The sequence below is a fragment of the Cetorhinus maximus genome, chromosome 18, assembly GCF_964194155.1.
Source record: "Cetorhinus maximus chromosome 18, sCetMax3.hap1.1, whole genome shotgun sequence".
In the NCBI taxonomy this organism is placed as follows: Eukaryota; Metazoa; Chordata; class Chondrichthyes; order Lamniformes; family Cetorhinidae; genus Cetorhinus; species Cetorhinus maximus.
In genome coordinates, this window is record NC_135896.1 from 28,769,092 (window position 1) to 28,782,712 (window position 13,621).

General features: G+C 42.1%; 2 protein-coding genes across 12 annotated transcripts in view; one reads left to right on the forward strand and one right to left on the reverse strand.

The window, feature by feature from the left end:
* The window catches only part of ttc8 (tetratricopeptide repeat domain 8), a 41,442-nt gene extending 38,027 nt beyond the window's left edge, over positions 1 to 3,415 (reverse strand). For 2 of the 3 annotated variants that reach the window (XM_078562286.1, XM_078562285.1), the window contains exons 1-2: positions 3,329 to 3,415; positions 2,164 to 2,674 (exon numbers count right to left, since the gene is read on the reverse strand). In XM_078562286.1, the coding sequence (XP_078418412.1) occupies positions 2,164 to 2,277 (114 nt within the window). In that variant the 5' untranslated portion in view covers positions 2,278 to 2,674; positions 3,329 to 3,415. The remainder of the gene's footprint in view (positions 1 to 2,163; positions 2,675 to 3,328) is intronic. The other variant, XM_078562287.1, reaches the window with a different exon arrangement.
* Positions 3,416 to 3,718: 303 nt separating this feature from the next.
* Positions 3,719 to 13,621, forward strand: part of LOC144693023 (echinoderm microtubule-associated protein-like 5) — a 182,861-nt gene continuing 172,958 nt past the window's right edge. For all 9 annotated transcript variants that reach the window (XR_013579443.1, XR_013579444.1, XM_078562291.1 and 6 more), the window contains exon 1: positions 3,719 to 4,202. Coding sequence is in view for 7 of the 9 variants with exons in the window: in XM_078562291.1 (XP_078418417.1) it covers positions 4,006 to 4,202 (197 nt within the window). In the remaining 2 variants the exon portion in view is untranslated. The remainder of the gene's footprint in view (positions 4,203 to 13,621) is intronic.

Consider the following 13,621-nt stretch of genomic DNA (forward strand, 5'->3'; position numbering starts at 1 on the left):
ATGAATGGCGGGGCAGGCTCGAGGGGCTAAATTGCCTACTCCTGCTCCTAGTTCTTATGTTCTTAATAGGATGCTGCCGTCAAGCCAAAAATACGTTCTGCCTATCACACAAATGAATAATGTGGTATGTGAATTTCAGCACCAGTATGATGCTAAGTATGTAGGGCGTACGTCCCAAAGGCTGTTGGATCGTATCAAACAGCGTGACCCAGCCACTGTTCGCAATGGGCAGGGTACAGACCATACCCAACTAGCCCATGCTTACAAAACATTAGCTGTGATTCTGCGATTGAGGATTATTTAGCAAATGTTACTCAATGTGCTAAGAATTACGCTGACAGCCAATTTAAGATTGTCAGTCGGGCTCGCAGTGTGGTGCATCTGCGTGTATTGGAAGCTACATATATTAATACACAGGGCCCTGTTCTTTGCAGACAGAAAGAACGTGTACATACATTGTGCATGTTTCAGCTAAACAAAATAAGTGACAGTCATTCACTGACTCTATCCTGCGCTCAAATGCACCTATGAAATGGAGCAGTCAAATGAACTCCCCTTCTTTGACGTACTAGTTGAGAAATCTGCCAGGGGATTCTCTACCATGGTCTACCCGCAAGCCTACCTTCACTGGTCAATATACACGCTGGGATTCTTACAGAGCCACATGCCATAAGTTGGTTCTTATCGACAATCTTGTAAATAGGGCCTGAGCCATTTGCTTACCATGCAAGCTTAATGCTGAAATAGGGCACATCAGGGCAACGTCTTGACCAATCAGGGTCAAGCTGCCTGGTTTAAATTTCAAACAATGCTTTGCAGTAAACTGTCAGTCGCTATCAACGGTGCATTCTCCATGACAATGCCACTTGCCAAGAAATCATCACTTGCTTCACATACAGTATAAATTGGTGTTTTCCTCCTTACATTGGTATTCTTGCGAATGTCCTGGTGAGCGCAAGATGTAAGGCTTAGACATGTCTCTTTTTTCAGCAACACTCAAGTTCTGTACTACCAAACGATAATTCTATTTCAGTGATCAGTGGCTTAAGGTCTTCCAGAACACAATCACTGAACTTTGGCTTTGAGCAACGCAATAGGAGAATAACTAGCAATAATTTTTGTAATCAATTATTGATCAAGATTTGAATTTTTTGAAATGCCTTTATTTAAACACTGAAAAATTTAAAATAAGAATACCTTAACTTGAACATTACAACAGCATATGCACCAGTGATATCTCCATATCCCATAATCAATCAATCTTTTGTCTTTGGGACTGGCATTTTATTTTCAAATAGTGAGCAGTGGATTGACAATGTTTAACCACAGAAATATATTTTAAATTCTATCATTTTGTGCAAGATTCAAGCTCTTAATTGTAAAATGAAGCCAGGCTACAATCCCAACCAATTTCCATTAAATTTCTCAACATCTACCTGTAAATTAAAGGAATTGATTTGTGAGAAAAGGCAAATTTACAAAGTGACTTCCGAATCATAATAATGTAGTGAAAAAAGTAGCATCCAGACTATAAGTATAAAAAACATTGAATTAAAATGTTGGAGGAAATCATATGTTCTTTATAATAAGTAAAGGATATACACGAATACACCAAAGCACCATTGTTTCATTCAGAAATTGATTTTTAACCAAACAATTGCATATACAAAATAACAAGTCATTTAAAGTCAGTAATTCTTCAATACTTACACAGCTGACATATGGGAACTGCTAAATTAAAGATGCAATAATCGTGATTGATGCCTAATTAGTCTGAGCCCCAAAGGCTTCAGCCATATGAACTACACATTATTTTGTACAAATAGATAAACCTGTAGAAGTTGAGTGCGTGTGTGTATGTATATATATCCTTGAGAGCGAATGAAAGAGGGATGAATTTGTCCTTTATCCATCCATCTGACAAGGAAGCTCCGAGATGTTTTTCATATATTACAAATTTATTGTACTTCTGCTGTTTTGGAGCTCACGTTTCACTTTACTTTCCAGAGTCTAACTTTCAGTATTGGAGCACATAAATTCGGCCGCCCTGAACAGTATGAGACAATCACCGGTACATGCACGCGATTTTCCATATATTAGCTGCGGAAACAGAGGACATTTCGGGGCTGCAGGCAGCTGAACTGCCGGCTCCACTTTCTCTACCTGGTCATACGGGTTGCTCTCCAGCAGCTTGGTGCAGAGGGCTGCGCAGGACTGGAACTTGCGCCTTCTGAAATAGCTCCAGGCCAAGAACATGGGATCCATGTCCAGCCCCATCTTATTCCAGTAAAACTCCGATCCCGGGAAGTGGGGAGGTGGGATCGGGGCCTCGGGGCCTTGCTCCGTCACCTTCCTCCGTCACCCCCGGCAACGGCATCCACGGGTCTTCGCAAAGCGCGGGGGTGGCTCCAGAACTGCCTAACATATTAGCGACCGTAGTATTGACACATTTTGCACTCAGATGAAGCGCGATTAGATAGGAATAACATTTACCGAAAATTATAGTCATCGGGATAAAGTCAAGCACCTTTTGTCTTATAATCGTATTGTGTTTTTTTTTAAAAAAACTGGCAAACTGGAAACACGGCAGTGATTACGACCTTGAGCTTCACTGTTACTTGTCAATCAGCTTGTTCCAGTTGCCAATATCAGTGGCCATTCATAAACCAAAGATCTGTGTATACATATAAAAATAAATGTCAATGGAGAGGAAAATGCATTTCTTGATGCATATTAGAAGCATCCTGCAAGTGACACATTTTTAAAGTACCTATATCACATTATGTTTTATAAATAGCCCCATGCTTATTGCAATAACCCATATTGAGCCATTGATGTCCAGTGCTGAGCACCTTATTTTGCAGCATATTCATTTTCCCAATCATTCTACATCAATGTCGTTTTCTCATTATTCTGGAAGTGAAACTATGCCACACTGAGGTAAATAACTTCGCCGTTTAAATCGGTGGATGTAAGCTGGGTGGCTTTTTTTTAATTTAAAAAAAAGGTAAGTTGCTACTTCAAACTGGCGAGAAGAACCAGTATCTGTAAATACTGAAAATTTGAAACAAAAGAAAACATAAGATTCTGAAAACACTCAGCAGGTCAAGCAGCAAAAGGTTAAAAAAAGTTAACATTTCAGCTGCAGAAACAGAGAATGTGGAGCCATAGATGCTGCCTGACCTGCTGAATATTTCCAGCATTTTCTGTTTTTATTTCAGGTTTCTAGCATTCCGCTTAACATTTCAGGGACTGTGTAAATCCTTCGTCAAAAACCAGGTAATGCCTGGGAAAGTTACATTTCTTTTCCCCCACAATGCTGCCTGACCTGCTATTTTCTATTTCCAGTATTTTCTGACTCTGTTTCAGATTTCCAGCCCCGATATGATATGATTGACGGCTCCAAGTCGATGCCGTGCATCATTAGATAATCACTCGGCTAATAAGACGACTCTTATTTCCTCCCACCTCCCGCTTATTTCCTCCGCCAGCGAAAAGCGGGCGTGAGGGGCGGAGCGCCGCGGAGGGGGCGGGCCGACGGGGGGAAGGAGCGAGGGATGCGCATGATTGACGTGGGGACGCGGCTTTCCATTGGTCTGTCGCGCTGTCCATCAGTGGAATGCCCGCAGAGGATTGGTCGGGCTGGCGCGAGCGGACGCGGGACATGCGCGCGGCGGGCGGAGGTGTCAAAGCGCTGGATACAACACCGGGCGATGTAAAGCGAAGCGAGGCAAAGGCAACCTGTCAACTTGCAGAGCTCGGTAGCTCATTTTTATTTTATTCTGGAGGGGGTGGGGGGGATAGGAAAAAAAGGTTTGACGTCATGCGTTTCTGACGTTCGTATTTGCAAAGTGTGCGTGGGAGAGCAAAAAACATAAAATGCATGACAACTGTTGAGTATTCGCGCATCTTCAATCTGGTTGTGTGCAGAGCAAGGTTGGGAAGAGGAGACTCATCAGCTGAGGACGGCGCTGTGCCGTGGCAGTGGCTGTGGGAGGCGGCGATATGGCTGATGGAACAGCACCGAACTGTCACCTGCGCCTGGAGTGGGTTTATGGCTACCGGGGGCACCAGTGTCGAAACAACCTCTATTACACAGCTTCCAAGGAAATCGTTTATTTCGTTGCGGGCGTTGGGGTGGTTTACAACACACGGGAACATAAACAGAAATTCTTTCTGGGTCACAACGATGATATAATCAGGTATTTTATCATGATTTGTTATTTTTAAAAAGTGCCCAATCCATTATGAAAAAAAAAATCGCGCATCCGTACAGTATGAATTCCGCTCGTTGCTCCGGCGTCCCGTTATCCGGCTGTATGCACTGGGAAAGCAAAATGTAACCTCGAGTCTACAAATCTGGTTAGTTCCTTTGCACTTTAAATTAACTACTTCATGTACGTCAAAAATTCAACCGCGCAGATTCTGGAATTTATGAAGGGTCCATATTTGATTCACCCCCCCCCCCCCCTCCCCTCAAATTCTTCACCTAACTAGATAAATTGTTTATTTGGCCCTGGAATGTTGGAAACAATATATCGTTCATAAAGGCATTTTATTTCTGTCATGCAAAAGAATTTCTTGATTTGAGCTCCCCATCTTCTCTACAAGTGTAATTAATTTGAATTAAGTTGCTTCCATAAAAAAGATACTTAAAGCCGTCATGTTTATTATTTGCTGCGATTGTTGGGATAATAATGCATTCACAGTTAATTGAATGAATTGATCCATGCTGCAGGTTGAGATTGTATTTAGGCTTATAAAATGTAACTTGTTTGTTACATTGTACAGCGCCCGACATATTCCAAATAATTCGGAATTATATTTTGAGGCGACGGGTGTTTTGTTTTAATCTGAATTGGACAACACTGTACAGTGCACTTTGTGATCCTGAATGCCCAACTCCTAACAGGTAACCGTTGATTGTGATCGTATGGATCTGCAACTTTGAAAGCCCTCACTGGAACGGCTCCCAAAACTAAATAAAACCAGCTCTTTTTTTTATCGGCAGAGAATAACTCATCCTCGGGCGGTTGCTGCTGTCCTTTTGTACATGCGGATGGTTTGTGTTACGGGAGCGTTTTATAGAACCCAAGCAGCGGAACCCAGGCCATTGTTTAATAAATAAAAGTGCATTCCCCTTGGAAGCTGCGGTACAGTTAGTCAGAAAAATCATAACATGTATAATTTATCAGATGTAGTAATCCACTTTTTAGATTCCGTGGTGCGTGGCTCTCTTTGTGTGGAAGGATGGCTCTTGACTCCAAATTACAAAGGTTAAATCTTACAAACGACAGATGGACTGCCATTCACCGTCCTTTGAGTCAGAGGATATGAAGTGAAAGATTTAGCTGTTCAATTGATTTCCGGAAAGACTTTTGGGCAGAGCATGAAAATGGATATGATGCCGGGTATTTTGAGCTGATTGTTAAATCATTGCTATATATATGCTATATACATATGTGTGTGTGTGTTTAACATAGCGTATTCAATTGTAACAAAATTGCCATTATGTGTAAATTGAAATTCCAGAACAAACACCATTGTCGAACTGATTTAAATTCAATCATTTCAAACTGTTACATAATGTGATCAGTGGGGGTAAGAAACGGATGATATGGATGTGTACCTCGAGGGGAATGGACAGGGGTGAATTACAAGGATGTAATTTTATCCCAGGGATATTAATGACGTCCTGAATTATGTAATTGAAGCTTGACGAGTTTGTAATTGCTATTTGAACCCAGAGACTGGCAGGTATCCTTGAACTTGATCCTGGCATTTATTTTGAAAAATATCTAGTTTTGTATGGTACTTTCTTGCTGGTGGCAGTTGCTATTGGCGCTCCATGTGGGCTCAGTGATACATTAAAGAGACGGAAATGCTTTGAGCTCTTAAAGGCATTTGCGCAATAGGGTTTGATGCATGGGGCACACTCAGAGAATATTTCCACTTGTGGGGACATCCAAAACCACAGTTCGTAAATATAAGTTAGTTACAAAAAACAATAGAGAATTCAAGAGACATCTCATTACCCAAGTGTAGTAAAAGTACGGAACACACTTGTACACGGTGTAATTGAGGCAAATAGCATGGGTACATTTAATGGGAAGCTAGATAAACATGAGAGGAAAAGGAGTAGCAGGATACACTGCTAGTTAGGTGAAGAAGGTTGGACACTTGTTTGGAACATATTCACTAGGTGGACAAGTTGGGTTTAATGGGCTGTCCATGTATCTATATGTAACTATCCATACTTCAACGTGAGTTGACTGAACAGACCATCTTCAGTGTCACTGTGAAGTCATTCCTGCTCTACGGCAATGCTGAAAATGGCTTGTATACAGGATGGCTGGTAAATTGATTCAGTCTCTAGATCTACTGTCTAACCAAGACACCTGGTGGTGTCAGACGCAAATTGCAGTACGGCTGGAAAGGGCTCCTACGGCTTGGCTTGGATTTTGGAAATGTTCATGTGAGTGGGGCCTCCAAACCCAAAATAAACTGAGGGCAATTTTCTGCAGTTTCCTAATGGAGCATCAACGTTTTCCAATAAAAGACATTTAGATGTATTACATTCTGCAACGAAATGGCCGAGAGTATTAATGCTGGTAATATTACTCTTGGATAGCAGGGAAATTGGGACCCTATGGCTCAGTATGAAAAGACTGAAGGAGAGTAAAGGGGTTGTAGAATAAATGTTTAATGAATTGTAGAATGGTTACAGCACAGGATGGGGGCATTTGGTCCATCGTGTCCATGCCAGGTATCTGCAAGAACAACTTGGCTAGTGCCATTCCCCCGTGCTTTCCACAAAGCCTTGATTTTTTTTTTCCCTGTGCTTTTTTCAATTCCATTTTGAAGCCCATTATTGAATCTACCTCCATCATACTCTCGGGCAGTGATTTCAGATCCTAAACACTTGCTATGTTTTTTTTTAAAAAAAGTTTCTCCTCATGTCACTGTTGGTAATTTTGCCAATTACCTTAAACAGGTGTCCTCTGGTTCTCAGACCTTCTGCCAATGGGAACACTTTCTCTCTCACTCTGTCTAGATCTTGTATGATTTTGAATGCCACTATCAAATCTCCTCCCCATCTTCTCTAAGGAGAGCAACCCCAGCTTCTCCAATCAATTTACACAACTGAAGTCCCACATTCCAGGAACCATTCTCATGAATCTTTTTTTTAATATTTATTCATGGGGTATGAGCATCACTGGCCTATCCCTAATTGCCCTTGAAGTGGTGGTGAGCCACCTTCTTGAAACAGCAGAAATTCATGTGGTTTAGGTACACCCACTGTGCTGTTAGGAAGGGAGTTTGACCCAGTGACAGTGAAGGAACAGTGATCTAGTACATGGAGGGGAACTTGCAGGTGGTGGTGTTCCCATGCATCTGCTGCCCTTGTCCTTTTTCAGGTAATGAAGGTCACAAATTTGGAAGGTGCTGTGGGTGGAGATGTGATGAGTTACTGCATTGTATCTTTATGTGGTACACTTTACTGTCACTTTGTGCTGGTGGTGGAGGAGTAAGTGTTTGAGGTGATGGATGGAGTGCGAATAAAGTGCCTTGCTTTGTCTTGGATGATGTTGTGCCTCTTGAGTGTTGTTGGCACACACTCATCGGGCAAGTGGAGAATATTCTAACACACTTTTGACTCGTGCCTTGATAATGGTGGGCAAGCTTAGGGGAGTCAGGAGGTGAGTTATTCACTGTAAAATTCTAAGTCTCCACCCTTGTAGCTGCCGTATTTACATGCCTGGCCTGGTGAAGTTTTTGGTTTTTAAATTCCTGCATCCTCTCTGAAGCCTTCTCATGCTTTCTAAAATGTGGTGTCCAGAATTGGAGACAATACTCCTGTTGAGGACAAACCAGAGTTTTATAAAGGTTCACCATAACTTCCTTGCTTTTGTACTCAATGCCTCCATTTATAAAGTCAAGGATCCCATGTGCCTCATTAATCACTTTCGCAACCTGCTCTTTCTCCTTCAATGATTTGTGCACGTATACCTCCAGAAGTGTTGAGTGGATGATCCATCTGGGCATCCTACTGAGGTCCCCAGCATCACAGATATCAGGCTTCAGCCAATTTGATTCACTCCATACGATATCAAGAAATCGCAGAAGGCAATAGTACTGAAGATTTGTGCCCCAGAACTAGCCACGCCCACTAGCCAAGCTGTTCCAGTACAGCTACTATGGAGAAAGAGGATGTCCCAGAGAGGTAAAGGATAAAATCAATTTGGCTAGAGCTAAAGAACAAAAAGGTGCAATTATATTGCTTAGTGTAATCTATAGGTCACCAACTAGTGGGAAGAATATAGAGGAACAAATCTGCAAGGGAATAACAGAGAGGTGCAAAAATTAGGGGAACTTTAATTATCCGCCTATAGACTGGAATAGTGGTAGTGTAAAGGGCAGAGGGGCAAAAGTTCCTAGAGTGTGTTCAGGCTTTTCTACAGCAGTATGTGTCCAGTCCAATGAGAAATGAGGCACTGCTAGACCGGATTCTTGGAAATGAGGTGGGCCATGTAGATCATGTGTCAGTAGGAGAACATTTAGGGGACAAGGATCACTGTATCATAAGGTTTAGGATGACTATGGAAAAGGACAATGAACTCTCCAGAGTAAGAATAATTAACTGGGGGAAAGCCAAATTCAGTGGGGGTAAGAACAGATCTGGGCCAAATGAATTGGTGTCAAAGGTTGGCAGAAAAAATGGGAGCTGAACAATGAGCTACCTTCAAAGAAGAGATGCTTCAGGCATAGTCAAGCTATATTCCCTCAAAAGGAAAAGGTATGGCAAACCAATTCAGAGCTCCCTGAATGACAAAGGAGGTGGAAATTAAGATAAAGAAGATAAAGCATACTTATGACAGATGCCAGGTAGAAAATACAATTGAGAAGCAGGCTGAATACAGAAGGTTCAGAGGGAAGGTGAAAAAGCAAATAAGAGAAACGAAGAGGGAGTTTGAAAAGGGACTGACAGCTAATATAAAAGGGAATCCCAAAGTCTTCTAAAGATATATAAATAGTAAAGGGTGGTAAAAGGAGGAGTAGGCTGATTAGGGACCAAAAAAGGAATTTTCACATAGAGGCAGGGGCATGGCCAAAGAATTAAATAAATACTTTGCAACTGTCTTTACCAAGGAAGAAGATGCTACCCAGGCCATGGTGAAAGAGGAGGAAATTCAGTCATGAGAAGGGTTTAAAATTGCTAAGGAGGAAGTATTGGATAGGCTGTCTGTACTCAAAGTTGACAAGGCACTGGAACAGGATGAGATGTATCTAAGGATATGGAGGGAAGTGAGAGTGGAAATTGGAGGGGCACTGGCCATAATTCTTCAATCTTCCTTAGACTCAGTGGTGGTGCCAGAGGATTGGGGAGAGTTGCAAACATTATGCCCTTGTTCAAAAAAGGGTGTAAGGATAAGCCCAGTAACTATAGACCTGTCAGATTAACTTCAGTGGTGGGGAAACATCTAGAAATTGTAATTTGGGGCAGAATTAATAGTCACATGGACAAATGTGAGTTAATTAAGGAGAGCCAGCATGGATTTCTTAAGGAAAAATCGTATTTAACTAACTTGGAGTTTTTTAAAGAGGTGACAGAGAGGGTTGATGAGGGCGATATTGTTGATGTGGTGTACGTGGACTTCCAATAGGCGTTTGATACAGTGCTGCACAACAGACTTGTGAGCAAAGTTATAGCTCATGGAATAAAAGGGACAGTACAAAATTGGATACAAAATTGGCTGAGTGACAGGAAATAGAGAGTAATGGTTTATGCATGTTTTTTTCGGGTTGGAGGAAGATTTGTAGTGGAGTTTCCCAAGGGTCGTTATTGGGACCCTTGCTTTTCCTAATATATATTTATGATCTAGACCTTGGTGTACAGGGAACATTGTTGACATTTGTGGAAGATACAAAATTTGGAAGCATTGTAAACTTTGAGGAGGACTTCAGAAGGACTTAGACGAGTTGGTGGAATGGGCAGATAGGTAGCAGATGAAGCTCAGTGTGGAGAAATGGGAGGTTTGATAGATTTTCCTACATTTTGGTAGGGAAAAAACCTGGAGAGACAGTATAAAATAAAGGGCACTACTCTAAAATGGATGCAGGGGCAGAGGGACCTGGGTGTATATGTGCATAAGTCATTAAAAATGGCAGGACAGGATGAAAGAGCAGTTAATAAAGCATACAGTATCCTAGGCTTTATTAGTAGGGGCAAAGAGTACAAGATCAAGGAGGCTATGTTGATCTTATATAAGACACTAGTTAGAACTCGGCTAGAGTATTGCATACAGTTCTGGACGCTGCATTTTAGGAAGAATGTGAAGGTATTGTATAGAGTGCAGAAGAAGTTTACGAGGATGGTTCCAGGGATGAGGAACTTCAGTTATGAAGTAAGGTTGGAGAAGTTGGGACTCTTTCTTGGAGAAAAGAAGGCTGGGAGGAGATTTGATAAAGGTGTTCAAAATCATGAGGGGCCTGGACAGAGTAGATAGGGAGAAATTGCTCCCAGTTGTGAAAGGATTGAGAATGAGAGGGCACACACTTAAAATAATTGGCAAAATAAGCAAAAGTGATATGAGAAAAAAACTTCTTCACACAGTGAGTGATTAGGGTCTGGAATGCACAGCCTGAGAATGTGATGGAGACAGGTTCAATCGAGGCATTCAAGAGGGAATTTTTTCTTTTCAAATAATCTATCTGCAGGGTTACAGGGAGAAGGCAGAAGAAGGCATTAGGTGAAATGCTCATTTGGAGAGCCGGTGCAGACATGATGGGCTGAATGGCCTCCTTATGCACTGTAACAGTTCTGTGATTCAAAACTGGCATCTACCCTGCAATGTGGAAAATTGCCCAAGTTTGTCCTGTCCACAAAAAGTGGGACAAATCTAATTACTGCCCCATCAATCCACTCTCGATCATCAGCAAAGTGATAGAAGGTGTTGATGACAGTGCTGTCAAGCAGCAGATACTCAGTAATAACTTACTCACTGATGCTCAGTTTGGGTTCCGGCAGGGCCACTCAGCTCCCGACCTCATTACAGCCTTGGTCCAAATATTGGACAGATGAGTTGAATTCAAGATGAGGCGAGGATGACTGACCTTGACATCAAGGCAGCATTTGAGGCATCAAGGAGCCCTAGCAAAACTGGAGTCAATGTGAATCAAAGGGAAAACTCTCCACTGGTTGGAGTCATACCTACCAAAGGAAGATAGCTATGGCTGTTGGAGGTCATCTCAGTCCCAGGATATTGCTGCAGGAGTTCCTCAGGTAGTGTCCTAGGCTTCATCTTCAGCTGCTTCATCAATGACCTTCCCACCATCATGAGGTAAAAAGTGGGAGTATTCACTGATAATTGCACAATGTTCAGCACCACTTGCAATTCCTCAGATACTAAAGCAGCCTGTGTCCATATGCTGCAATACCTGGACACCATTCAGGCTTGGGCTGATAAATGGCAAGTAACATTCACACTTCACAAGTGCCAGGCAATGACCATCTCCAACAAGAGAGAGAATCTAACCATCTCCTCTTGACATTCAATGGGCATTACCATCACTGAATCCTCCACTATCAGCTTCCTGGGAGGTTGCCAGGAGAAAATGAACTGTTATACAAGAGCAGGCCGGAGGCTGGGAATTCTGTGGTGAGACCAACTAAATCCCCAAACCCTGTCCACCATGTGCAAGGCACAAGTCAGGAACGTGATGGAATACTCCCCACTTGCCTGGATGAGTGCAGCTCCAAAAACACTATCCTCTTTATCCATCCCTGTTACCTCATCAAAAAACTCAATCAAGCTAGTTAACATAAGAACTAGGAGCAGGAGTAGGCAAATTCAGCCTCTCGAGCTTGCCCCACCATTCAATACGATCATGGCTGATCTCATTTCGGCCTCAACTCCAATTTCCCGCACTCTCCCCAAACTCTTTAAACCCGTTACTAATTAAAAATCTGTCTGTCTATCTATCTCCTTAAATTTATTTAGTGTCCCGGCATCCACTGCACTCTGAGGTAGTGAATTCCACAGATTCATGACCCTTTGAGAAAAGTAATTCCTCCTCATCTCCGGTTTAAATCTACCGCCCCTTAGCCTAAAACTATGGCCTCTCATTCTAGAATGCCCCAGAAGGGGAAACATTCGCTCCACATCTACTTTGTCTATCCCCTTTAGCATCTTATATACCTTAATTAGATCTCCTCTTATCCTTCTAAACTCTAGCGAGTATAGGCCTAAACTGCTCAATGTCTCCTCATAAGACAAGCCCCGCATCTCTGGAATCAATCTAGTGAACCCCCGCTGATCCGCCTCCAATGCAACTACATCCTTCCTCAAGTAAGGGGACCAAAACTGTGCACAGTACTCCAGGTGCAGTCTCACCAATGCCTTGTACAGTTGCAACAACACTTCCCTATCTTTATACTCTATTCCTTTAGCAATAAATGCCAAAATTCCATTTGCCTTCCTTATTACCTGCCGTACCTGCACACTAGCTTTCAGTGATTCATGCACGAGGACACCCAGGTCCCTCTGCACTGAAGCATTCTGAAGTTTCTTTCCATTTAAGTAATGTCGCTTTTTTATTCTTCCAACCAAAATGCATAACCTCACACTTATCCACGTTAAACTCCATCTGCCAAATTTTGGCCCATTCACCTAACCTGTCCATATCCATTTGTAAATTTCTTATTTCTTCATTGCAACTGACTTTCCCACCTATTTTGGTGTCATCTGCAAATTTAGCTATTGTACCTTCTATCACTGAATCCAAGTCATTAATAAGGACCGAACCCTGTGGCACCCCACTAGTTACAGCTTGCCATCCAGAAAAAGACCCATTTATCCCAACTCTCTGCTTTCTGTTGGTTAACCAATCCTCTATCCAAGCTAATATATTACCCCTAACTCCGTGTGACCTTATCTTGTGTATTAATCTTTTGTGCGGCACCTTATCAAAGGCCTTCTGGAAGTCCAGATATACTATACCTACAGGATCCCCATTATCTACTTTGCTTGTCACATCTTCAAGGAACTCTAGCAAATTAGTCAAACACGATTTACTCTTCATAAAACAATGCTGACTCAGATGGATTGCATTTTGACTTTCCAAATGCCCCACTACTACTTCCTTAATAATGGATTCCAACAATTTCCCAATGACAGATGTTAAACTAACTGGTTTATAGTTTCCTACTTTCTGCCTCTTCCCCCTGCCGCCCCTTTTTGAATAAGGGTGTTACATTAGCATTTTTCCAATCCACTCGAACCTTTCCAGAATCCAGGGAATTTTGGAATATTATAGCCAATGCATCCACTATCTCTGCTGCCACTTCCTTTAAGACCCTGGGATGTAGGTCATCAGGTCCTGGGGACTTGTCACCCTTTAATCCCAATAATTTGCTCAGTACTTTTTCTCTAGTGATGGTGATTGTTCTAAGTTCCTCCTTCTCTATACCCTCTGCACTACCTGTTACTATTGGGATGGTACTAGTGTCCTCCACCATGAAAACTGAGGCAAAATACTGATTAAGCGTCTCTGCCATTTCTGCAAAAACATGATTTATTTTTAACAAATCTATGCTGGCATTCCCTAATTAATCCACACT